The following is a 25,938-nucleotide window of genomic DNA, read 5'->3' on the forward strand; positions in this document are numbered from 1 at the left end:
CCCTCCCCGCCGTTCCCCGCCGCCCCCTCCGGCCTCCCGCGGCCTCCCCGGCGCCGCCGCCCGTCCCGCGCGGCCCGCACGCACCCGAAGAGGCCCCCGAGGAAGGACTGAGCGCCCCGGACCTTGCGCTCGGCCTCGCTCAGCAGCCGCTGCGCCTCCGCTTCCTTCTCCGCCGCCATGGCCGCCATGACGGCCGCGCCGCCGTCCCACGTGACCCCCCCGCGCAGCGTCACGTGACGGGGAGCGCCCCCCGCCGCAGCGGCTGCTCCGCCGCGGCGCCCCCTAGCGGGCGGGAGGACTGAAAAAAAGAAAAACCGTGTGGGCGTGGTTTATGCAAATTAGGAAGCGCGTAGATCAGTGTTGGGGGCGTGGCTTGTGGTAATTTACAGCGTGGGGTATGTAAATTAAGCGTGTGGAGTTTTGTGATGGGGCGTGGTTTATGTAAATGAGATTCACAGGGCTGGAGCGCTGCGCCTCGGGGCGTGGTTTATGCTAATATAAAGCATGCAGGGCGTGGTTTATGCTAATACAGAGCGTGCAGGGAGTGGTTTATGCTAATATCCACTGTGCTTGGGGTGGTTTTGCTAATTAACACCCTGCTGGGCGTGGTTTATGCTAATTTACACCGTGTGGGGCGTGGTTTATGCTAATTCACAGATACTGGGCGTGGTTTATGTAATTAACCCTGTGTTAGGCGTGGTTTATGCTAATATAGATCCTCTGGGCGTGGTTTATGCTAATTTACACTCTGTTGGGCGTGGTTTATGCTAATTTACACCGTGTTAGGCGTGATTTATGCTAATATAAAGCCGGTTGGGCGTTGTTTATGCTAATATACAGTCTGTTGGGCGTGGTTTATGCTAATTTACACCGTACTGGGCGTGGTTTATGCTAATTCACAGCCTACTGGGCGTGGTCTATGCTAATGAGCGGTCCCGAGGGGGGGCCCTTGCCCGCTGAGGCGCCAGCGCGGGGGGCGTGTCTATTCTAATGCCTGTCCGGGGGCGCGGTTTATGCTAATGCATTCCTCCCCTCGCTCTCCCCGGTGGGGGGGTGGGGGGGCCCGGTGCGGAGCGGGGGCAGCCCCGTTAACCCCCCCCGCGCCCTCGCGGAGCGCCCCGCGCGGCTGCGGGGCGCCTCGGCGGCGCGGCTTTCGTTTTTTCCTTTTCCTCCTCTTCTTCCTCCTCATCTTCCTCTTCCTCCCTCTCTTCCTCCTCCTCCTCCTCCTCATCTTCCTCTTCTTCATTTCCTTCCCCTCTTCATTCCCTTCTTCCTCTTCATCCTCGTCTTCCTCGCCTTCATCTTCCTCCTCATCCTCAGGGGTTCAGTTCTGGAGCTGCCCCAGGCCTGTCCTGCTCTTCCTCCTCCTCTTCCTCCTCCTCCTCCTCATCTTCCTCTCCTTCATTTCCTTCCGCTCTTCATCCTCGTCTTCCTCGCCTTCATCTTCTTCATCCTCGGGGGTTCAGTTCTGGAGCTGCCCCTGCCCTTCCTCCTCCTCCTCCTCTTCCTCTTTTTCCTCCCCTTCTTCCTCTTCCTCTTCTTCTCTTCCTCTTCCTCCTCTCCATCTTTTCTTCCTCCTCCTCTTCCTCGCCTCCCCTCCCCCGTCCCTCCCGCTCAGGTTCAGGATTTGGGATTTCCCCTCCCCCCTCCCGGGGCCTAAAAATCCTCAAAAATCCCAAAATTCCGAATTTCCAAAATTCTGAATTCCCAAAATCCCAAATCCCCCAAAATTCTGAAAAACCCAAATCCCCCAAAATCCTGGGAATTGGCCCCAAAATCCTGAATTCCCCCAAATCCCCAAATCCTAAAAAATCCCAAAAATTCCCGAAATCCAAATTCCCCAGAACCCAAAATCCCAAAATCCTGGAAATTGGCCCCAAAATCCCAGGATTTGGCCCCAAATTCCCGGGAATTCCCCCCAAATTCCCAAAACCTCAAATTCCCAAAACCCCTAAATCCCAGGAATTCTCCCCAAATCCCAAAAATTCTCTCCAGATCCCAAAATCCCACAAATTCTCCCCAAAAACCCCAAAATCCTGGAATTCTCCCCAAATCCCAAAATCCTGAAATCCCGGGAATTCTCCCCAAAATCCCAGGAATTGGCCCCAAATCCTGAACTCCCAAAATCCTGAAATCCCGGGAATTGGCCCCAAATCCCCGAATCCCCGGAATTGGCCCCAAACTCCCGGGAATTTCCCCCGTTTCCCTCCCTGCTCGGTTCCGTGTGCAATAAACGGCGCTGGCTGCTCCTGCCCGGGGCTTGCTCTGGGAATTCCGGGGCTTTTTTTGGGAATTCCGGGGGGTTTTTGGTGGATTCTGGAGGATTTTTTTGAATTTGGGAGTTTTTTTGGGAATTCTGAGATGTTTTTTGGACATTTTGGGGTTTTTTTGGTGAATTCTGAGGGGTTTTGGGGGGAATTCTGGAGGTTTTTTTGGGAATTCTGGCGATTTTTTTGGAAATTCCGGGGTTTTTTTGGTGAATTCTGGAGGTTTTTGGTGAATTCTGAGTTTTTTTTGGAATTCTGGGAATGTTTTTGGAATTCTGGGGAAACTGAGGCACGGCGAGAGGCGGAGGGGGAGGGGAATTCCGGGGGGTTCTGGATTGGACGGGATTGGGGCTGGAGCTGAGGCTCGGAGTAACCTCAGAGTAACCTCGGAGTATCCCCTGAGCAACCCTGGAGTATCCCCTGAGTATCCCTGGAGTATCCCCAGAGTATTTGTGGAGTAACCCCAGAGTAACCCTGGAGTATCCCCAGAGTATCCCCAGAGTATTCCTGTAGTAACCTTGGAGTATCCCTGGTGTAACCTCAGAGTATTCTTGGAGTGTCCCTGCCGTATCCGCAGAGTATTTGTGGAGTAATCTCAGAGTAACCTTGGAGTAATCCTGGCATAACTCCGGTGTATCCCTGGAGTATCCCGGGAGTACTCCTGGAGTATCCCCAGAGTGTGGGGCTGAGTGCTGTGAATGGGGCTCAGAGTATCCCCGGAGTATCCCTGGTGTAACCTCAGAGTATCCCCAGAGTATCCCCAGAGTATTTGTGGAGTAACCCTGGAGTAGTCCTGGAGTATCCCCATAGTATTCCTGTAGTAACCTTGGAGTGTCCCTGGTGCAACCTCAGAGTATTTCTGGAGTAACCGCAGAGTAACCTTGGGGTATCCCCAGAGTATTCCCAGACTATTCCTGGTGTAACCTCCTGGAGTATCCCTGGAGTATCCCTGGAGTATCCCTGGAGTATCCCTGGAGTATCCCTGGAGTATCCCTGGAGTATCCCTGTACCAGCCCTGGAGTATTCCCAGAGTAACCCTGGTGTGACCTCAGAGTATTCCTGGAGTAATCTCGAAGTATTCCTGCAGTGACCTCGGCGTAACCCCGGGGAAACCCCAGAGTATCCCTGGAGTAACCCTGGAGTAACCCTGGAGCATGCCAGGAGTACTCCTGGAGTATCCCCGAGTGTGGGGCTGAGTGCTGTGAATGGGGCTCGGAGTATCCCCGGAGTATTCTTGGCTCAGCCCCGGAGTATCCCTGGTGTAGCCTCAGAGTATTTCTGGAGTGACTGCAGAGTAACCCTGGAGTATCCCCAGAGTATTCCTGGTGTGATCTCAGAGTATCCCTGGAGTAATTTCAAAGTATTTTTGCAGTGACCTCGGCGTAACCCCGGGGAAACCCCGGAGTATCCCTGGGGTATCCCTGGAGTAACACCAGAGTATCCCCAGCATATTCCTGGAGTCTCCCTGGAATGTCCTTGGAGTAACCCCGGAGTATCCCTGGAGTATTCCCAAATTATCCCTGGAGTAACCCCTGGAGTAACCCCAGGGTAACCCCAGAGTATCCCTGGAGTATCCCCAGAGTATCCTTGGGGTATCCCTGGAGTAACACCACAGTATCCCCAGCGAATGTTTTTGGAATTCTGGGGAAACTGAGGCACGGCGAGAGGCGGAGGGGGAGGGGAATTCCGGGGGGTTCTGGATTGGACGGGATTGGGGCTGGAGCTGAGGCTCGGAGTAACCTCAGAGTAACCTCGGAGTATCCCCTGAGCAACCCTGGAGTATCCCCTGAGTATCCCTGGAGTATCCCCAGAGTATTTGTGGAGTAACCCCAGAGTAACCCTGGAGTATCCCCAGAGTATCCCCAGAGTATTCCTGTAGTAACCTTGGAGTATCCCTGGTGTAACCTCAGAGTATTCTTGGAGTGTCCCTGCCGTATCCGCAGAGTATTTGTGGAGTAATCTCAGAGTAACCTTGGAGTAATCCTGGCATAACTCCGGTGTATCCCTGGAGTATCCCGGGAGTACTCCTGGAGTATCCCCAGAGTGTGGGGCTGAGTGCTGTGAATGGGGCTCAGAGTATCCCCGGAGTATCCCTGGTGTAACCTCAGAGTATCCCCAGAGTATCCCCAGAGTATTTGTGGAGTAACCCTGGAGTAGTCCTGGAGTATCCCCATAGTATTCCTGTAGTAACCTTGGAGTGTCCCTGGTGCAACCTCAGAGTATTTCTGGAGTAACCGCAGAGTAACCTTGGGGTATCCCCAGAGTATTCCCAGACTATTCCTGGTGTAACCTCCTGGAGTATCCCTGGAGTATCCCTGGAGTATCCCTGGAGTATCCCTGTACCAGCCCTGGAGTATTCCCAGAGTAACCCTGGTGTGACCTCAGAGTATTCCTGGAGTAATCTCGAAGTATTCCTGCAGTGACCTCGGCGTAACCCCGGGGAAACCCCAGAGTATCCCTGGAGTAACCCTGGAGTAACCCTGGAGCATGCCAGGAGTACTCCTGGAGTATCCCCGAGTGTGGGGCTGAGTGCTGTGAATGGGGCTCGGAGTATCCCCAGAGTATTCTTGGCTCAGCCCCGGAGTATCCCTGGTGTAGCCTCAGAGTATTTCTGGAGTGACTGCAGAGTAACCCTGGAGTATCCCCAGAGTATTCCTGGTGTGATCTCAGAGTATCCCTGGAGTAATTTCAAAGTATTTTTGCAGTGACCTCGGCGTAACCCCGGGGAAACCCCGGAGTATCCCTGGGGTATCCCTGGAGTAACACCAGAGTATCCCCAGCATATTCCTGTAATTTTCCCCAAAATGTCTTATTTTTTCATCAAAAAATTCCTATTTTTCCTTAAAAAATCCTATTTTTCCATCAAAAAAATTCTATTTTGTCCTCAAAAAATCCCAGTTTCCCTTAAAAAAAATTCATTTTTCCTAAAAAAAACCCATTTTTTCATAAAAAAGTCCCATTTTCCAAAAACCACTCATTTTTCATTAAAAAATCCCATCTTTTCACCAAAAAAATCCAATTTTTTTCTATAAAAATTCCTTTTTTCCATTAAAATCTCCTTTTCCGTCCATCCCTCCTCTCTCCATTTTTCTCCATTTTTTCCCATTTTTCTCTATTTTTTCCCATTTTTCCCCTATATTCCCCTTTTTCCCACAGTTTTTCCCCAGTTTTCCCATTCCCCCCCATTTCCCCCCTTTTTTCCCCATTTTCCCCATTTTCCCCCATTTTTTCCCCATTTTCTCCCATTTTCCCCATTTTTCTCATTTTTTCCTATTTTTCCCCCATTTTCCCCCCATTTTCCTCCATTTTTCTCCATTTTTTCCCACTTTTCTCTATTTTTTCCCATTTTTCCCCATATTCCCCTTTTTGCCCAGTTTTTCCCATTTTCCTCCATTTGTTCCCATTTTCCCCCATTTTTTCCCATTTTCTCCATTTTTTCTCATTTTCCCCCCATTTCCCCCCCTTTTTTCCCCATTTTCCCCCCTTTTTCTCCATTTTTTTCTCATTTTTCTCCATTTTCCCCCATTGCTGCATTTTCCCCCATTTTTCTCAGTTTTTTTCCCATTTTTTCCCATTTTTCTCCCCATTTCCCCCATTTTTTTCCCATTTTTCCCCATATTCCTCTTTTTTCACCAGTTTTTCCCCGTTTTCCCCCCATTTCCCCCCCATTTCCGCCCATTTTTCCCCTTTTCCCCCATTTTTTCCCCATTTTCCCCCCATTTTTCTCCATTTTTTCCCATTTCCCCGCCATTTTTCCCCCTTTTTCCCCCCATTCCCCCCATTTTTCCCGTTTTCCCCCCGTTTTCCCCCGGAACTGGTGGTGATTTTGCCGTTCCTGCTTGCAGATCGACAGCGACGATCTCCTGGACAACTCCGGGGACGCCGCCAGCGCCTTCTTCGAGGGGGCCGGGGTAGGTGCTCCCTCCTTTCCCAAATCCCCCCTTTTTTGGTGGAATTCCCTCCTTTTCCACGCTTGGACAAAGAGGGAAAAATCCCTCGGGGTTTTGGGGAAAAAATTCCCAGATTTGGGGGAAAATTCCCCCAGATTTTGGGGTAAAACTGTCCTGGGATTTTGGGGAAAATTCCCCCGGATTTTGGGGAAAAATTCCCCTGGATTTTGAGGGAAAACTTCCCAGATTTGGGGGAAAAATTCCCCTGGATTTTTAGGGTAAAACCTCTCAGATTTGAAGAAAAATTTCCTCAGATTTTAGTGGAAAACCTCCCAAATTTGGGGGAAAATTCCCCTGGATTTTGGGGGAAAACCTCCCAGATTTGGGGAAATATTCCCCGGATTTTGGGGTAAAACTTCCCAGATTTGGGGGAAAATTCCCCCAGATTTCGGGGAAAAACTTCCCAGATTTGGGGGAAAATTTCCGTGCATTTTGGGGGAAAACCTCCCAAATTTGGGGGAAAATTCCCCCAGATTTCAGGGAAAAACCGTCCCGGGATTTCCCGGGAAAACCCCCCCGAATTTTGGGGGTCAATCCACCCAGATTTTGGGGGAAAATTCCCCAGATTTCCTGGGAAAACCCCCTCGGATTTCCCGGAAAACCTCACTGGAGTTCCGTTGGATTCCGTTGAGTTACGTTGGGTGCCCTTGGGTTCCGTTGGATTCCGTTGGGTTCTGTTGAGTTCAGTTGAGTTTCGTTGGGTTCCGTTGAGCTCCGTTGGGTTCCGTTGAGCTCAGTTGGGTTCCATTGGGTTCCGTTGAGTTCCGTTGGGTTCTGTTGAGTTCAGTTGAGTTTTGTTGGGTTCTGTTGGATCTCATTGAGTTCCGTTGGGTTCTCTTGGGTTCCGTTGAGCTCAGTTGGGTTCCATTGGGCTCCGTTGGGTTCCGTTGGATCTCATTGAGCTCCGTTGGGTTCCGTTGGGTTCTCTTGGGTTCCGTTGAGCTCCGTTGGGTTCTGTTGAGCTCAGTTGGGTTTCGTTGGATCTCATTGAGCTCCGTTGGGTTTCATTGAGCTCCATTGGGTTCTTTTGGGTTCTGTTGAGCTCAGTTGGGTTCCGTTGGGTTCAGTTGGATTCCGTTGAGCTCTGTTGGGTTTCATTGGGTTCCGTTGAGCTCCTTTGGGTTCCGTTGGATCTCATTGAGCTCAGTTGGGTTCTGTTGAGTTCCATTGGATTCCGTTGAGCTCAGTTGGGTTTCATTGGGTTCTCTTGGGTTCTGTTGAGTTCCGTTGGGTTCTGTTGGACCTCATTGAGCTCCGTTGGGTTCCGTTGGGTTCCGTTGAGCTCAGTTGGGTTTCATTGGGTTCTCTTGGGTTCTGTTGGGTTCCGTTGAGTTCCGTTGGGTTCCGTTGGATCTCATTGAGCTCTGTTGGGTTCCGTTCGGTTCTCTTGGGTTCTGTTGAGTTCCGTTGGGTTCCGTTGGGTTCCGTTGAGCTCAGTTGGGTTTCATTGGGTTCCGTTGAGATTTGTTGGGTTCTGTTGAGTTCCTTGGAGCTTCCGTTGAGTTTCCCTGAATCTCTCTGATCTCCGTTGGGTTCCAATGACCTTTGTTGGGTTTCCCTGAACCCCTCTGAGCTCTGATGGGTTCTACTGGGTTCTGTTGGGTTCCGTTGGACCTCATTGAGCTCCGTTGGGTTCTGTTTGGCTCAGTTGGGCTTCATTGTGTTCTGTTGAGATTCGTTGGGTTCCTTTTGGTTCCACTGAGTTCCGTTGAGCTCCGTTGGGTTCCATTGAGCTCCATTGGGTTCTGTTGAGTTCCGTTGGGCTCTGTTGAGTTCCGTTGACCTCGGTTGGGTTCCATTGGGTTCTGTTGATCTGTGTTGAGCTCTGTTGAGTTCTTTTGTGGTCTGTTGAGCTCCATTGGGTTCTGTTGGGTTCCATTGAGTTCAGTTGGGTTCTGTTGGGTTCCGTTGAGCGCTGTTGGGTTTCATTGGGTTCCATTGAGCTCCATTGGGTTCCGTTGGGTTCTGTTGGGTTCCATTGAGCTCTGTTGAGCTCCATTGGGTTCCATTGATCTCCATTGGGTTCTGTTGATCTGTGTTGAGTTCCCTTGGGTTCCATTGGGTTCCATTGAGCTCCTTTGGGTTCCATTGGGTTCCATTGAGCTCCCTTGGGTTCCATTGGGTTCTGTTGATCTGCGTTGAGCTCTGTTGGGTTCCCTTGGCTTCCATTGAGCTCTGTTGAGCTCCATTGGGTTCTGTTGGGTTCCATTGAGCTCTGTTGAGCTCCATTGGGTTCCATTGATCTCCATTGGGTTCTGTTGATCTGTGTTGAGTTCCCTTGGGTTCCATTGGGTTCCATTGAGCTCCTTTGGGTTCCATTGGGTTCCATTGAGCTCCCTTGGGTTCCATTGGGTTCTGTTGATCTGCGTTGAGCTCTGTTGGGTTCCCTTGGCTTCCATTGAGCTCTGTTGAGCTCCATTGGGTTCTGTTGGGTTCCATTGAGCTCCATTGGGTTCTGTTGATCTCCGTTGAGTTCCATTGGGTTCTGTTGGGTTCCATTGACCTCTATTGAGTTCTGTTGATCTCTGTTGAGCTCCATTGGGTTCCATTGAGCTCCGTTGGGTTCCATTGAGCTCTGTTGAGTTCCGTTGGGTTCTGTCATTGACCTCTATTGACTATTGAGTTCTGTTGATCTCTGTTGAGCTCCATTGGGTTCCATTGAGCTCCGTTGGGTTCCATTGAGCTCTGTTGAGTTCCGTTGGGTTCTGTTGGGTTCCATTGACCTCTATTGAGTTCTGTTGATCTCTGTTGAGCTCCATTGGGTTCCATTGAGCTCCGTTGGGTTCCATTGAGCTCTGTTGAGTTCCGCAGGGGCAGAAAGTTGTCTGATGAGCTCCATTGGTTTCTGTTGATCTCCATTGGGCTCCATTGGGTTCTGTTGATCTGCGTTGAGCTCCATTGGGTTCCATTGAGCGCTGTTGAGCTCCATTGGGTTCTGTTGGGTTCCGTTGAGCTCCATTCGGTTCCACTGAGCTCCGTTGGGCTCCCTTGGGTTCCGTTGAGCTCCCTTGGGTTCCATTGAACTCCATTGGGTTCCGTTGAGCTCCGTTGGGCTCCCTTGAGTTCCGTTGAGCTCCGTTGGGTTCCATTGAACTCCCTTGGGTTCTGTCGAGCTCCGTTGGGCTCCCCCAAACCCCTCTGAGCTCCGCCCCCCATCTCTCCCATCTGACCCCGCCCCTTTTGCCGTTCCCTCAGCTCCACGGGCAGGAGACGCCGGGGAACCCCCTGAGCGCCGAGCCCAGCCAGCCGGCGGCCAGCGTGGACCTGGACTTCCTGGAGGATGACATCCTGGGCTCGCCGGCGGGCGCGGGCGCGGGCGCCGAGCAGCCGTGCGACATCCTCCAGCAGAGCCTGCAGGAGGCCAACATCACCGAGCAGACGCTGGAGGCCGAGGCCGAGCTGGACCTGGGCTCCTTCCAGCTGCCGGCGCTGCAGCCGGTGGTGCAGGCGGCCGACGGTGCGCCGCAGATCTTCTCGGGCGGCGCCGCCGACCTGCTGGGGCTGCAGCCGCCGGCCGTGCTGGCGCCGCAGGCGTTGGTGCAGCCGCCCGACGTGGTCAACAAGGCCATCAGCGTGCAGCCCTTCCTGCAGCAGGTGGGGCTGGGCAACGTCACCATCCAGCCGCTGCCCAACCTGCCCGGCCTGCCCAACGGCAGCCCCGGCGGCGCGCTGGGGCTGGGCCCCATCCAGGTGGTGGGCCAGCAGGTGATGGCCATCAACCAGCCGGCCGCGCCGCAGCTGCTGGCCAAGCCGGCGCCGGTGGCGGCCGTGGGCGGCTACATCGCCCAGCCGGAGGCGGCGGCGGCGCCGGGGGCGGGCCTGGTGATCCAGAAGAGCCTCCCGGCCGTGGCCACCACCACGCTGAACGGCAGCTCGGTGTTCGGCGGCGTGTCGGCGGCGTCGGCGCAGCCGCTCACCGTCACCTCGGGGCTGGGCGGCTCCTTGGTGCCGGCGCCCAACGTCATCATCCACCGCACGCCCACGCCCATCCAGCCCAAGCCGGCCGGCGTGCTGCAGCAGAAGCTCTACCAGATCACGCCGAAACCCTTCGCCGGCGCCGCCGGCGCCGCTGCTCCTTGGTGCCGGCGCCCAACGTCATCATCCACCGCACGCCCACGCCCATCCAGCCCAAGCCGGCCGGCGTGCTGCAGCAGAAGCTCTACCAGATCACGCCGAAACCCTTCGCCGGCGCCGCCGGCGCCGCCGCGCTGGCGCTGCCCGGCGAGGCGCCGGCCAAGGCGCAGCAGAACCTGACCTTCATGGCCGGCAAAGCCGCGCCCAACGTGGTGCTGCAGGGCTTCCCCCCCGGCGTCTTCAAGCCGCCGCCGCCGCAGCCGCCGGCGCTGGGCAAGTCCATGAGCGTGCACGTGCTCAACCAGGGCGGCTCCATCGTCATCCCGGCGCAGCCCTTCCAGGGCCAGAACCAGTTCCTGCTGCCGGGCCAGCTGGCCGGCGCCTCGGCCGTGCCGCTGCCGCAGCCGCTCTCGGCGCTGCCGGCCAACGTGGGCCTCCATTGGGCTCCATTGGGTTCTGTTGATCTGCGTTGAGCTCCATTGGGTTCCATTGAGCGCTGTTGAGCTCCATTGGGTTCTGTTGGGTTCCGTTGAGCTCCATTCGGTTCCACTGAGCTCCGTTGGGCTCCCTTGGGTTCCGTTGAGCTCCGTTGGGTTCCATTGAACTCCATTGGGTTCCGTTGAGCTCCGTTGGGCTCCCTTGGGTTCTGTCGAGCTCCGTTGGGTTCCATTGAACTCCCTTGGGTTCTGTCGAGCTCCGTTGGGCTCCCTTGGGTTCTGTCGAGCTCCATGGGCTCCCCCAAACCCCTCTGAGCTCCGCCCCCCATCTCTCCCATCTGACCCCGCCCCTTTTGCCGTTCCCTCAGCTCCACGGGCAGGAGACGCCGGGGAACCCCCTGAGCGCCGAGCCCAGCCAGCCGGCGGCCAGCGTGGACCTGGACTTCCTGGAGGATGACATCCTGGGCTCGCCGGCGGGCGCGGGCGCGGGCGCCGAGCAGCCGTGCGACATCCTCCAGCAGAGCCTGCAGGAGGCCAACATCACCGAGCAGACGCTGGAGGCCGAGGCCGAGCTGGACCTGGGCTCCTTCCAGCTGCCGGCGCTGCAGCCGGTGGTGCAGGCGGCCGACGGTGCGCCGCAGATCTTCTCGGGCGGCGCCGCCGACCTGCTGGGGCTGCAGCCGCCGGCCGTGCTGGCGCCGCAGGCGTTGGTGCAGCCGCCCGACGTGGTCAACAAGGCCATCAGCGTGCAGCCCTTCCTGCAGCAGGTGGGGCTGGGCAACGTCACCATCCAGCCGCTGCCCAACCTGCCCGGCCTGCCCAACGGCAGCCCCGGCGGCGCGCTGGGGCTGGGCCCCATCCAGGTGGTGGGCCAGCAGGTGATGGCCATCAACCAGCCGGCCGCGCCGCAGCTGCTGGCCAAGCCGGCGCCGGTGGCGGCCGTGGGCGGCTACATCGCCCAGCCGGAGGCGGCGGCGGCGCCGGGGGCGGGCCTGGTGATCCAGAAGAGCCTCCCGGCCGTGGCCACCACCACGCTGAACGGCAGCTCGGTGTTCGGCGGCGTGTCGGCGGCGTCGGCGCAGCCGCTCACCGTCACCTCGGGGCTGGGCGGCTCCTTGGTGCCGGCGCCCAACGTCATCATCCACCGCACGCCCACGCCCATCCAGCCCAAGCCGGCCGGCGTGCTGCAGCAGAAGCTCTACCAGATCACGCCGAAACCCTTCGCCGGCGCCGCCGGCGCCGCCGCGCTGGCGCTGCCCGGCGAGGCGCCGGCCAAGGCGCAGCAGAACCTGACCTTCATGGCCGGCAAAGCCGCGCCCAACGTGGTGCTGCAGGGCTTCCCCCCCGGCGTCTTCAAGCCGCCGCCGCCGCAGCCGCCGGCGCTGGGCAAGTCCATGAGCGTGCACGTGCTCAACCAGGGCGGCTCCATCGTCATCCCGGCGCAGCCCTTCCAGGGCCAGAACCAGTTCCTGCTGCCGGGCCAGCTGGCCGGCGCCTCGGCCGTGCCGCTGCCGCAGCCGCTCTCGGCGCTGCCGGCCAACGTGGGCGTGAAAAGGGCTGCAGGCAAGGTGAGAGCAGAGGGCTTTGAAATGCAAAAAGGCTCCAACCCCCCTCCCCCGGCACCTCCTGCCCCCTCCGGCAGCCGCAGCCTCGGCCCCGCGGCCCGGCCAGGCCGGGCTGGCCTTGGAGGAGGATTTTGCACCGATTTCCCCCCATTTTTCAGCCCGAGTTCCCAGGCGGGCCTGGGAGCTGCCATGGAAAATCCTCTTTAAAACCGGGATTAAAACTCCCAGAGTTGAAGCAGCCCCGCGTTGCTCCCCGCCAACGCTCGCAAACAGATTTTTTGGGGGTTTTTTTGGGATTTTATCGGATTTTTTGGGGGATTTTTTGGGGTTTTTTGGTGATTTTTTTGGGATTCTTGGGGGTCTTTTGCGATTTTTTGGGGGTTTTTTGAGGATTTTTGGAGGATTTTTGGGGGGATTTTTTTGGGATTTTTGCAGGATTTTTGGAGGATTTTTGGTGATTTTTTTGGGAATTTTTTTTTTTTTTGGGATTCTTGGGTTTTTTTGGGATTTTTGGGGAGTTTTATGGGGTTTTTTGGGATTTTATAGGATTTTTGGGTGGGTTTGGGGGGATTTTTTGGGTGTTTTTTGGGATTTTTGGGGGGTTTTTTTGAGGATTTTTTGGCGTGGTGGGATTTGGGGGTTCTTTAGATTTTGGGATTGCCGGGATTTCAGGGTTTCCAGGATTCTGGGATTTGTTGGATTTGAGGATTTCCAAGATTTGGGATTTCCAGCGTTCTGGGGTTTCTTGGATTTGGGAATTTCCAGGGTGCGAGGAGTTCCAGGATTTTGGGATTTCCTGGATTTCTTGGATTTCCAGGATTTTAGGATTCCTTGGATTCGAGGATTTCCAAGATTTTGGGATTTCCAGGATTCTGGGAATTCCAGGGACAGAAATTTGGGATCCCGGGGTGGAAAATTGGGATCCAGGCTTGGAAATTTGGGATCCAGGGGCAGAAAGTTGGGATCCAGCCATGGAAAAATGGGATCCAGGTTGGAAAATCGGGGATCTAGGGGCAGGAAATTGGGATCCAGGCTTGAAAATTTGGGATCCAAGGTTGGAAAATTGGGATCCAGCCATGGAAAATTGGGATCCATCCACTGAAATCCGGGATCCAGCCATGGAAAACCAAGATCTAGGAGCAGAAATTTGGGATCCAGGCTTGGAAATTTGGGATCCAGGGGTGCAAATTTGGGATCTGGGAGCGGATCCCTTTTTCCCGCTGGATTTCCCCCAAATTCCCCCCGGATTTCCTGGAATTCCTCCAATCCCGGCCTTTTCCAGCCCTTTTTGCCCAAAATCCCAAATTCTTGCCCCGTTTTTCCGGCTGCTCCGCTGGCTTGGCGCTCACTAACCCCCGACGCTGCTGCTGCCTCTCCTGTGCACCCAAAACCCCCGGAATTCACCCAAAAATCCCAGGATTCACCCCAAAATCCCAGAATTCGCCCCAAAACCTCCAAAATTCACCCCAAAACCTCCAAAATTTGCCCCAAAATCCCAGGAATTCACCCAAAAATCCCTAAAATTCGCCTTAAAAACTCTTGGAATTCACCCCCAAATCTGAAGATTCACCCCAAAGTTCTCAGAATTTGCCCTAAAACCCTTAAAATTGGCACAAATCTGAGAATTAATCCCAAAATCTGCGAAATTCACCCCAAAATTCCAGAATTCGCACCAAAATCCTCAAAATTCATCCCAAAATCCCCGGAATTGGCTCCAAAACCCTCAAAATTCACCCGAAATCTGAGAATTGGCCCCAAAACTCCTGGAATTCGCCTCAAATCCCCCCAGAATTTGCCCCAAATCCCCCAGAATTGGCTCAAAATCTGAGAATTCACCCCAAAAATCCCGAAAATTTACCCAAAATCTGAGAATTCACCTCAAATTTTGCCCCAAAACCCCTGGAATTTGCCCCAAAAACGCCTCAAAATTCAGATTTGGGGCGGAATCGGGGTCCCGGGGTGGGTTGGGAATTCTCAGGGTGGATTTTCCCCATTCCTGCCTCCCAAAAACGCCTCAGAATTCGGATTTGGGGCGGAATCGGGGTCCCGGGGTTGTTTTTCCCGGGGATTTTCTGCTCCTGGAGCCGCTCTGGGAGCGCCCGGCTGGATCCTGCCTCAGTTTCCCCCTCTCCCCCCTCCCCAAAACCCAAATTCGGGATGGAATCGGCGTCTGGGAGCAGCTCAGGACCCTCCCCAAATTTTTTTCCCGGGATATTCCACTCCTGGATCCGCCCTGAAATGAATTCCCCAGCCCCACCCTCCCTAAATTCCCCAAAAAACGCAAGATTTGGGTTTTTGGGGTTTTTCCCAGCAAATTCGCCTCAAATCCCCCCAGAAGTTGCCCCAAATCCCCCAGAATTGGCTCGAAATCTGAGAATTCACCCCAAAATCCCCAAAATTCACCCCAAATCTTAGAATTCACCTCAAATGTTGCCCCAAAACCCTCAAAATTCACCCCAAAACCCCCGGAACTTGCCCCAAAAACGCCTCAAAATTCGGATTTGGGGCGGAATCGGGGTCCCGGGGTTGTTTTTCCCGGGGATTTTCTGCTCCTGGAGCCGCTCTGGGAGCGCCCGGCTGGATCCTGCCTCAGTTTCCCCCTCTCCCCCCTCCCCAAAACCCAAATTCGGGATGGAATCGGCGTCTGGGAGCAGCTCAGGACCCTCCCCAAATTTTTTTTCCCGGGATATTCCACTCCTGGATCCGCCCTGAAATGAATTCCCCAGCCCCACCCTCCCTAAATCCCCCCCAAAAAACGCAAGATTTGGGTTTTTGGGGTCTCCCCAGCCGGGAGTTCCCGTTTCCCCCCGCTTTGTGCGCCTTCCTCCCGCACTAACCGAGCTCTTCCTCTGCTTCTGTTGCAGCCCAAGGTGCCGGGAGCGTCCCCGGGGGAGCCGCCGCCCCCCGGCCCCTCCCAGCTGCCCCAAATCCCGCCGATTTCGTCCCAAATCCCGTCCCGCCCCCCCTCGCAGCCGCAGCCGCTCTCGCGCCCCCCGTCGCAGCCGCGGCCGCCCTCGGAGCCCTTCCCGGGCTCCTTCCCGGAGCCCCCCGAGCCCTCCCAGTCCTCCCAGTCCTCCCAGTTCCCGCTGCCGCTGGGGGGGCTGAAGGCGCCGGCGCTGCTGCCCCCGGAGCACCCGCGGAGCTTCGCGCTCGTCCCGGCGCCCTTCGCGGGCCCGCCCAAGGGCGGCGCCGAGCGCTTCCAGCAGGTAACGCCCGGGAAATCCCAAAAAACATCCTGGGAATTCCCTGAAATCCCAAAAATCCCGAGCGCTTCTCCAAATATTCTGAGTGATTCCTGCAGGTAACGCCCGGGAAATCCCCAAAATCCCGAATATTCCGAGTGATTCCGGCAGGTAAATCCCGGGAATTCCCAAAAATCTCAAAAAATCCTGAGTGATTCCTGCAGGTAAATCCTGGGAATTCCCAAAAATCCCAAATATTCTGGGTGTTCCCTGCAGGTAAGTCCCAGGAATTCCCGAAAAAATCCCGGGAAACCCAAAAAAAAAAATCCCAGAAATCCCAGTGGAAATCCTGAGAATTCCCAAGAATCCCAAACATCAGATCTGGATCCCCCTGGATTTGGGATTTCGGGAATTCCGGGATTGGATTTGGGATTTTTGGGGAATTCAGGGATTGGATTTGGGATTTTTGGGGAATTCAGAGTTTGGATCCCTCTGGATTTGGGATTTTGGGAATTCTGGGATTGGATTTGGGATTTTTTAAGGCTGTTCTTCAGGGGAATTTGGATTTTTGTTCCATTCTTTATGGAATTTGGGTTTTTTTGTTCCGTTCTTTACGGGATTTGGGGTTTTTGGTTCCATCCTTACGGGATTTGGGTTTTTTGGTCCGTTCCTGATGGGATTTGGGTTTTTGGTTCCATCCTTACGGGATTTGGGTTTTTTGGTCCCTTCCTGACGGGATTTGGGGTTTTTGGTCCGTTCCTGATGGGGTTTGGGGTTTTGGGGCCGTTCCTGAGGGAATTTGGTTCCATCCTTACGGGATTTGGGTTTTTGGTCCGTTCCTGACGGGATTTGGGGTTTTTGGTCCGTTCCTGATGGGGTTTGGGGTTTTGGGGCCGTTCCTGAGGGAATTTGGTTCCATCCTTACGGGATTTGGGTTTTTGGTCCGTTCCTGACGGGATTTGGGGTTTTTGGTCCGTTCCTGATGGGGTTTGGGGTTTTGGGGCCGTTCCTGAGGGAATTTGGTTCCATCCTTACGGGATTTGGGTTTTTGGTCCGTTCCTGACGGGATTTGGGGTTTTTGGTCCGTTCCTGATGGGGTTTGGGGTTTTGGGGCCGTTCCTGAGGGAATTTGGTTCCATCCTTACGGGATTTGGGTTCCCGAAATCCCAAAATCCCAAACTCCCAGAATCCCAAAATCCCAAACTCCCAGAATCCCGAACTCCCAGTGTCCCAAATTCCCAGAATCCCAAACTCCCAGTATCCCCCGTCCCAGTGTCCCCAAATTCCAGTGGTGCTGTTCCCAGTTCCCATGTCCCATTCCCAGTTCCATTCCTGGTCCCATTCCCAATTTCCCGGTCCCATTCCCAGTTTCCTGGTCTCAGTCCTATTCCCATTCCCAGTTTCCCAGCCCCAATCCCAGTTTCCCATTCCCAATTTCCCAGTCCCATTCCTATTCCAAATTTCCCATTCCCAGTTTCCCATTGCCATTCCCCCATTCCCATTCCCAGTTTCCCATTCCCATTCCCAATTTCCCATTCCCAGTTTCCCATTCCTAATTTCCTGTTCCCATTCCCACATTCCCATTCCCAATTTCCCATTCCTGTTCCCATCCCCCATTCCCAGTTTCCCATTCCCAGTTTCCCATTCCCATTCCCAATTTCCCATTCCCACAGTCCCATCCCCCATTCCCAGTTTCCCATCCCCCATTCCCAGTTTCCCATTCCCAATTCCCCCATTCCCGTTCCCATTCCCATTCCCAGTTTCCCATTCCCAATTCCCACATTCCCAGTTTCCCATCCCCCATTCCCAGTTTCCCATCCCCCCTTCCCCGTTTCCCCTCCCCCATTCCCAGTTTCCCATCCCCCATTCCCAGTTTCCCCCATTCCCAGTTTCCCATCCCCCATTCCCAGTTTCCCATCCCCATTCCCAGTTTCCCGGTTCCATCCCCGCAGGTGCCGCCGTCGCCGTCCCGGCCGAGTCGAAGCCGTTCTCGGGCTCCGCCGCCCCCGGGGCCGCCCCCGGTGCCAATCCCGGTGCCACCTCCGGAGCCAATCCCGGTGTCACCCCCGGTGTCACCCCCGGAGCCACCCCCGGTGCCGCCCCCGGGGCCGTTCCCGGGGCCGTTCCCGGCGGGAAAGCGGCTCCGGCTCCGGGGAAACCGGGAGCGCCCATCCCCCCCGCGCAGCCCGCCCAGGTGAGCCCCGGGCCCCGTTTAGTCACCGTTTATTTCACGATCTATTCACAATTTATTCACCATTTATTCCATAATTTATTCACAAGTTATTCCCAATTTATTCCCAATTTATTCACCATTTATTCATTATTTATTCACCGTTTAGTCACCATTTATTCATTATTTATTCACTATTTATTTACCATTTATTATTTAGTCACCATTTATTCATGATTTATTCGCTATTTATTCACCATTTATTCACCGTTTAGTAATCACTTATTCATCATTTATTCATTATTTATTCACGATTTATTCACAATTTATTTCACAATTTATTCACAATTTATTTCACAATTTATTCACCATTTAGTCATTATTTATTCACCATTTAGTCACCATTTATTCATGATTTATTCACTATTTATTTACCATTTATTCACTGTTTAGTAACCACTTATTCATCATTTATTCATGATTTATTCACCATTTATTTCCAATTTATTCACGATTTATTTCACAATTTAGTCACCATTTATTCACCATTTATTCATGATTTATTCACAATTTATTTACAATTTATTCACGATTTATTTCACAATTTAGTCACCATTTATTCACCATTTATTCATGATTTATTCACAATTTATTCATGATTTTTCCATTATTTATTCATGATTTTTCCATGATTTATTCACCATTTATTTAGAATTTATTCACCATTTATTCACCTTTTAGTCACCACTTATTCATCACTTATTCATGATTTATTCATGATTTATTCACAATTTATTTCACAATTTATTCACGATTTATTCACCATTTATTCATTATTTATTCACCATTTATCCACCATTTATTCATGATTTATTCCCCATTTATTCCCCAATTTGTTCAGAATTTATTCACCATTTATTCATGATTTATTCTCTATTTATTCACAATTTATTCATTATTTATTCACCATTTATTCACCATTTATTCATGATTTATTCTCTATTTATTCACAATTTATTCATTATTTATTCACCATTTATTCCTCATTTATTCCCCAATTTATTCACCATTTGTTTACAATTTATTTACAATTTATTCACTATTTATTCACCATTTATTCATGATTTATTCCCCATTTATTCCCCAATTTGTTCAGAATTTATTCACCATTTATTCATGATTTATTCACCATTTAGTCACCATTTATTCGTGATTTATTCACAATTTATTCGTGATTTATTTACAATTTGTTCATGATTTTTCCATGATTTATTCACTATTTATTCATGATTTATTCATGATTTATCTACAATTTATTCATTATTTATTCATGGTTTATTCCCAATTTATTTCATTATTTATTCACAATTTACTCCCCATTTATTCACAATTTATTCACGACTTATTCACAATTTGTTCCCCATTTATTCCCCAATTTATTCCCATTTTATCCAGAATTTATTCACAATTTATTCAGTATTTATTCACAATTTATTCCCATTTAATTTTTCTCAATTCCCTTTTTCCTCCACTTTTTTCCTGATTTCTTCCCAATTTTTTCCCATTTTCCCCAAAATTCTTTCCCATTTTTCTCAATTATTTCCCTTTTTTCTCCAATTTTTTCACTATTTATTCATGATTTATTCATGATTTATCTACAATTTATTCATTATTTATTCATGGTTTATTCCCAATTTATTTCATTATTTATTCACAATTTACTCACAACTTATTCAGAATTTGTTCCCCATTTATTCCCCAATTTATTCCCATTTTATCCAGAATTTATTCACAATTTATTCAGTATTTATTCACAATTTATTCCCATTTAATTTTTCTCAATTCCCTTTTTCCTCCACTTTTTTCCTGATTTCTTCCCAATTTTTTCCCATTTTCCCCAAAATTCTTTCCCATTTTTCTCAATTATTTCCCTTTTTTCTCCAATTTTTTTGCAATTTTTCCCATTTTTCCTGACTTTTCCCGATTTTTCCTGGTTTTCCCAATTTTTTCTCATTTTCCCCAATTTTTATCCCATTTTTCTCAATTCTTTCCCCTTTTTCTCCAATTTTTCCCGATTTTTCCTGATTTTTCCCAATTTTTTCCCATTTTTTTCCTGTTTTCCCCGATTTTTCCTCATTTTTCTCAATTCTTTCTCTCTTTTCTCCCATTTTTCCCCATTTTCCCAATTTTTTTCCCAATCTTTTCCCGTTTTTCCCAACTTTTTCCCAATTTTTCCGGATTTTTCCCAATTTTTTCCCATTTTTTTCCTGTTTTCCCCAATTTTTCCTCATTTTTCTCAATTCTTTCTCTTTTTTCTCCCATTTTTCCCCATTTTTCCCCATTTTCCCAATTTTTTTCCCAATCTTTTCCCGTTTTTCCCAATTTTTCCCAATTTTTCCGGATTTTCCCCCGTTTCTCCGCAGGCGAAGCCGCCCGGGCTCAAGGGCCCCCCCCAGCCCTCGGGGGGCGGGAAAGGCCCCCAGGCCCCGCCCACGGTGAGTCCCAAAATCCCCCGAATTCACCCCAAAATCTGGGAATTGCCCAAAATCTGGGAATTCACCCCAAAATCCTCGGAATTCCCCCCAAAATCCTGGAAATTCACTCCAAAATCCCCCAAATTCACCCCAAAATCTGGGAATTGCCCAAAATCTGGGAATTCCCCCCAAAATCTGGGAATTCACCCCAAAGTCTGGAAATTCCCCCCAAAATCCCCCAAAATCCCCCGAATTCACCCCAAAATCTGGGAGTTCACCCAAAATCTGGGAATTGCCCAAAATCTGGGAATTCACCCCAAAATCCTCGGAATTCACCCCAAAATCCTGGAAATGCACCCCAAAATCTGGGAATTCACCCCAAAATCCTGGAAATTCACCCCAAAATCCCCCGAATTCACCCCAAAATCTGGGAGTTCACCCAAAATCTGGGAATTCGCCCCAAAATCCTCGGAATTCACCCCAAAATCCCCCGAATTCACCCCAAAATCCCCTGAATTCACCCCAAAATCTGGGAGTTCACCCAAAACCTGGAAATTCACCCCAAAATTCACCCGAAAATCTGGGAATTCACCCCACAATCCTGAGAAACTACCCCAAAATCCCAGGAATTCTTCCCAAATCCTGGGAATTCTCCCCAAAATCCTCAGAATCTGCCCGAAAATCCCTGGAATTTGCCCCAGAATTCTAGGATTTCACCCCAAATTCTTGGGAATTGCCCAAAATCCCGGGAATTCCCCCCAAAATCCTGGGAATTGCCCAAATTCCGGGAGTTCTCCCCCAAAATCCCAGGAATTTACCCCAAATCTGGGAGTTCTCCCCAAAATCCCGGGAATTCTCCCCAAATTCCTGGGAATTGACCCTAAAAAACCCCGGAATTTTCCTCAAAATCTGGGAATTCTCCCCAAATGGTGGGAATTGCCCGAATTCCCGGGAATTCTCCCCAAATCCTGGGAATTGCCCGAAATCCCAAGATTTCGCCCCAGATTTTTGGGAATTGCCCGAATTCCCGGGAACTGGGACAGACTGGGGGGGACTGGGATAAGCTGGGACAGACTGGGATGAACTGGGAACTGACTGGGATGGACTGGGACAGACTGGGACAAACTGGGAACTGACTGGGATGGACTGGGACAGAGTGGGAACGCTGGGAATTCCCGCTGGGGTGGGGAGTCCTGTCCGTATTTGTGCCAGAAATGGAGATTTCTGTGCCAAAAATGAGGAGTTTTGTCCATGTTTGTGCCAAAACTGGGGATTTCTGTCCATAACCACCCCAGAAATGTGGATTTCTGTCCATATTTTACCAAAAATGTGGATTTCCGTCCGTATTAGCCCCAAAAATGTGGATTTCTGTCCATAACCACCCCAGAAATGTGGATTTTTGTCCATATTTTACCAAAAATGTGGATTTCTGTCAGTTTTTGCCAAAAAAATGTGGATTTTCGGCCATAATCACCCTTGAAGTGTGGATTTCTGTCCATAACCATCCCAGACCTGTGGATTTCCGTCCGTATTTGCCCCAAAAATGTGGATTTTCGTCCATAACCACCCCAAAAATGTGGATTTCTGTCCATAACCACCCCAAAAATGTGGATTTCTGTCCATATTTCTCCCAGAAAAGTGAATTTCTGTCCATATTTGCCCCAAAAACGTGGATTTCTGTCCATTTTTCTCCCAAAACCGCGAGTTTCCCTCCATAACCACCCCAGCAGTGTGGATTTCTGTCCCTATTTCTCCCAAAAATGTGGATTTTTGTCCCTATTTCTCCCAAAAATGTGGGTTTCTGTCCCTATTTCTCCCAAAAATGTGGATTTCTGTCCCTGTTTCTCCCAAAAATGTGGATTTCTGTTTCTGTTTGCCCCAAAAATGTGGATTTCTGTCCCTGTTTCTCCCAAAAATGTGGATTTCTGTCCCTATTTCTCCCAAAAATGTGGATTTCTGTCCTCATTTCTCCCAAAAATGTGGATTTCTGTCCCCATTTCTCCCAAAAATGTGGATTTTTGTCCCTATTTCTCCCAAAAATGTGGATTTCTGTCCCTATTTCTCCCAAAAATGTGGGTTTCTGTCCCCGTTTCTCCCAAAAATGTGGATTTCTGTCCCTATTTCTCCCAAAAATGTGGATTTCTGTCCCCATTTCTCCCAAAAATGTGGATTTCTGTCCCCATTTCTCCCAAAAATGTGGATTTTTGTCCCTGTTTCTCCCAAAAATGTGGATTTCTGTCCCCGTTTCTCCCAAAAATGTGAATTTCTGTCCCTGTTTCTCCCAAAACCGCCGGTTTCCGTCGGGACTTGCCCGAACCCGCGCGTTTCTGCCCCGTTGCAGCCTCCTGGAGCAGCTGCACAAGCACCAGGGCGCGGTGCTGCACCCGGAGCTGCGCAGCCCCTTCCGCTCGCTGGGCGACGCGCTGCGGCGCCTGCTGCCCTACCACGTCTACCAGGGCGTGCTGCCCGGCGAGAGCGAGTGCCAGCGCGGTGAGGGCATGTCGCGATAGTCGCGATATTGGGATAATGGGGTTACTGGGGTTACTGGGGTTACTGGGGTTACTGGGGGATCGGTGCTGCCCCACCACGTCTACCAGGGCGTGCTGCCGGGGGAAACGGAGTGCCAGCGCGGTATGTCGCGATAGTCGCGATAGTCGCAATAGTGGGATATTGGGGTTATTGGGGTTATTGGGGACATTGGGGTTACTGGGGTTACTGGGGTTACTGGGGCATTGGTGCTGCCCCACCACGTCTGCCAGGGCGTGCTGCCCGGGGAAACAGAGTGCCAGTGCGGTATGTCGCGATAGTCGCGATATCGGGGAGTTTGGGATAATGGGGTTATTGGGGTTACTGGGGTTACTGGGGTTACTGGGGCATTGGTGCTGCCCCACCACGTCTGCCAGGGCGTGCTGCCCGGGGAAACAGAGTGCCAGTGCGGTATGTCGCGATAGTCGCGATAGTCACGATAGTGGGATATTGGGGTATTGGGGTTATTGGGGTTACTGGGGTTACTGGGGTTACTGGGGCATTGGTGCTGCCCCACCACGTCTGCCAGGGCGTGCTGCCCGGGGAAACAGAGTGCCAGTGCGGTATGTCGCGATAGTCGCGATATCGGGGAGTTTGGGATAATGGGGTTATTGGGGTTACTGGGGTTACTGGGGTTACTGGGGTTACTGGGGTTACTGGGGGATCGGTGCTGCCCCACCACGTCTGCCAGGGCGTGCTGCCGGGGGAGAGCGAGTGCCAGCGCGGTATGTCGCGATAGTCGCGATAGTCGCGATATCGGGAATGTCTCATTAGCCAGGAATGCCGTGATAGTTGGAATATCAATTAATTCCGCATTAGTTTGTAATTCATTTCCCATCAATCCCCCAACAATTCCCCATCAATCCCCCATTAATTCCTCATCAGTGCCCCATTAATCCCCTGTTAATTCCTCATCAATCCCCCATTAATTCCTCATCAATTCCCCATTAATCCCCATCAATACCCCAATAATTCCCTATTAATTCGCCATCAATTCCCCATCAATTTCCTATTACTTCCCCATTAATTCCCCATTAATTCCCCGTTAATTCCCCATCCATTCCCCATTAATACCTCATTAATTCCCCATCAATTCCCTGTTAATTCCCCATTAATCCCCCACCAATTCCCCCAATAATCCCCCATTAATTCCCCATTAATCCCCCATTAATCCCCCATTAAATCCCTATTAATCCCCCTCCAATTCCCTGTTAATCCCCCATTACTTCCCCATTAATCCCCCATTAATTCCCCATCAATCCCCCAATAATTCCTCGTTACTTCACCATTAATTCCCAAAAAATTGCCCATTAATTCCCCAATAATCCCCCATTAATTCCCCAATAATCCCACATTAATTCCCCATTAATTCCCCATTAATCCCCATCAATTCCCCATCAATCCCCCCAATAATTCCCCATTAAATCCCCATTAATCCCCCACCAATTCCCTTTTAATCCCCCATTAATTCCCCAATAATCCCACATTAATTCCGTATTAATTTCCCATCAATTCCCCATCAATTTCTTATTACTTCCCCATTAATCCCCCAATAATTCCCCATTAACTCCCCACCAATTCCCCAATAACCCTCATTAATTCCCCATTAATCCCCCAATAAATCCCCATTAAATCCCCATTAAATCCCCGTTAATTCCCCATCAATCCCCCATTAATTCCCCATCAATCCCCCATTAATTCCCCATCAATCCCCCATTAATTCCCCGTTAATCCCGCCCCGCTCCCCCACTAACGAGCCGCGCTAATTAACGCCTTCCCCCCGCAGTGGACGAGGAGTTCGAGGCGGTGTCGGAGCAGCTCCTGCGCCGCACGCGGGCCATGCTCAACAAGTACCGGCTGCTGCTGCTCGAGGAGTCGCGGGTGAGCCCCGGGACCCCCCGGGACCCCCCTGAGCACCCCCCGGGACCCCCGAGACCCCCGGGGATCCCGGGGTCGGAATCCCCAGGGATGGGGCGGGAACCCCGGTGGGAATGGGGGGACAGAATTCCTGAGGGTGTTGGGGTGGGATTCCCGCGGTCTGGGCTGGAATTCCTGGGGTTTGGCACCAAATTCCCGGGAATTCACCCCAAGGCCTCTGGAAAAACCGAGGGTCAATCAAAGGTTGATTAGGGATCAATTAAAGGTCAATTAAAGGTCAATTAAGGGTCAGTTAAAGGGGTCAGTCAGGGGTCAGCCCAAGGTCCCGGTGCAGCCTCGATCTTTGGGACGAATCCCGCGGGAAAAGGGACATTTTGGGCAGGAAAAAAAGGGGAAAATTCCATTAATTAACATGCACATCAACTCTAATTAGCGACCCTGCTTTTTTCCACCTGTAAATGACCTCTAATTAGCGACCCTGCTTTTTTCCACCTGTAAATGACCTCTAATTAATGACCCTGCTTTTTTCCACCTGTAAATGACCTTTAATTAGCGACCCTGCATTTTTCCACCTGTAAACGAGCTCTAATTAGCGACCCTGCTTTTTTCCACCTGTAAATGACCTCTAATTAGCGACCCTGATTTTTTGCACATGCAAATGACCTCTAATTAGCGACCCTGCATTTTCCCACGTGCAAACGAGCTCTAATTAGCGACTTTTCTCCTTTTGCAGACGAATACGTCTCCTCTTCCTCCTCCTCCTCCTCCTCCTCCCGCTCCCCCCCCCTCCCCCCTTCCTCCTCCTCCTCCTCCTCGAAGGCTGCGGGACGTGGGGCGGGAAGCGGCGGCGCGCCGAGGCCGAGGTGGACAAGGCGTCGTTCAGCAGCGACAGCCCCCAGGACGATTCGCTGAGCGAGCACCTGCAGAGCGCCATCGACAGCATCCTCAACCTGCAGCAGCCCCGCGGCGCGCCGGCACCGGCGCCGGCACCGGGCAGCGCCGGCGCGGCCTTCCCCGGGATCGGGATCTGACACCGGGATCTGACCGGGAACGGGATCTGACACCGGGATACCAGGATCTGACCGGGAACGGGACACCGGGATCTGACCGGGACACCGGGATCGGGATCTGACACCGGGACACCAGGAACGGGATCTGACCGGGATCAGGATACCGGGAACGGGATACCGGGAATGAAATACCAGGATCTGACCAGGAACGGGATCTGACCAGGACACCGGGATCGGGATCTGACACCGGGATCAGGATCTGACCGGGATCGGGATATCGGGAACGGGACACCGGGATCTGACCGGGAATGAGATACCAGGATCTGACCGGGGTCGGGATCTGACCAGGACACCGGGATCTGACCGAGAACGGGGTACCAGGAACGGGATACCAGGAACGGAACG

General features: G+C 51.9%; 1 protein-coding gene across 1 annotated transcript; it reads left to right on the forward strand.

Annotated features, from left to right (window-relative positions):
- The first annotated feature begins 177 nt into the window (after positions 1–177).
- Positions 178–25,554, forward strand: LOC120506302 (BRD4-interacting chromatin-remodeling complex-associated protein-like). Its single transcript, XM_039717688.1, has 12 exons — positions 178–210; positions 6,113–6,178; positions 9,413–10,275; positions 10,416–10,734; positions 11,097–12,296; positions 15,035–15,499; positions 15,595–15,646; positions 17,428–17,669; positions 20,069–20,140; positions 22,414–22,609; positions 24,432–24,530; positions 25,343–25,554. Exons 1-12 carry the CDS (start codon positions 178–180, stop codon positions 25,552–25,554), a joined length of 3,819 nt encoding a protein of 1,272 aa, XP_039573622.1.
- The last annotated feature ends 384 nt before the right edge of the window (positions 25,555–25,938 follow it).

This window comes from Passer montanus, unplaced genomic scaffold, assembly GCF_014805655.1.
Source record: "Passer montanus isolate IOZ18808 unplaced genomic scaffold, ASM1480565v1 scaffold386, whole genome shotgun sequence".
Lineage (NCBI taxonomy): Eukaryota > Metazoa > Chordata > Aves > Passeriformes > Passeridae > Passer > Passer montanus.

What these genes read in the sequence shown, in the direction of transcription:
- LOC120506302 (XM_039717688.1), top strand. Translation starts at nt 178, where the DNA reads ATGGCCGCCATGACGGCCGCGCCGCCGTCCCAC. An exon ending in CGGCCGCGCCGCCGTCCCAC is followed by an intron (nt 211 to 6,112) that starts GTGACCCCCCCG and finishes TCCTGCTTGCAG; the next exon opens with ATCGACAGCGACGATCTCCT. An exon ending in ATTCCGAGTGATTCCGGCAG is followed by an intron (nt 15,647 to 17,427) that starts GTAAATCCCGGG and finishes CCATCCCCGCAG; the next exon opens with GTGCCGCCGTCGCCGTCCCG.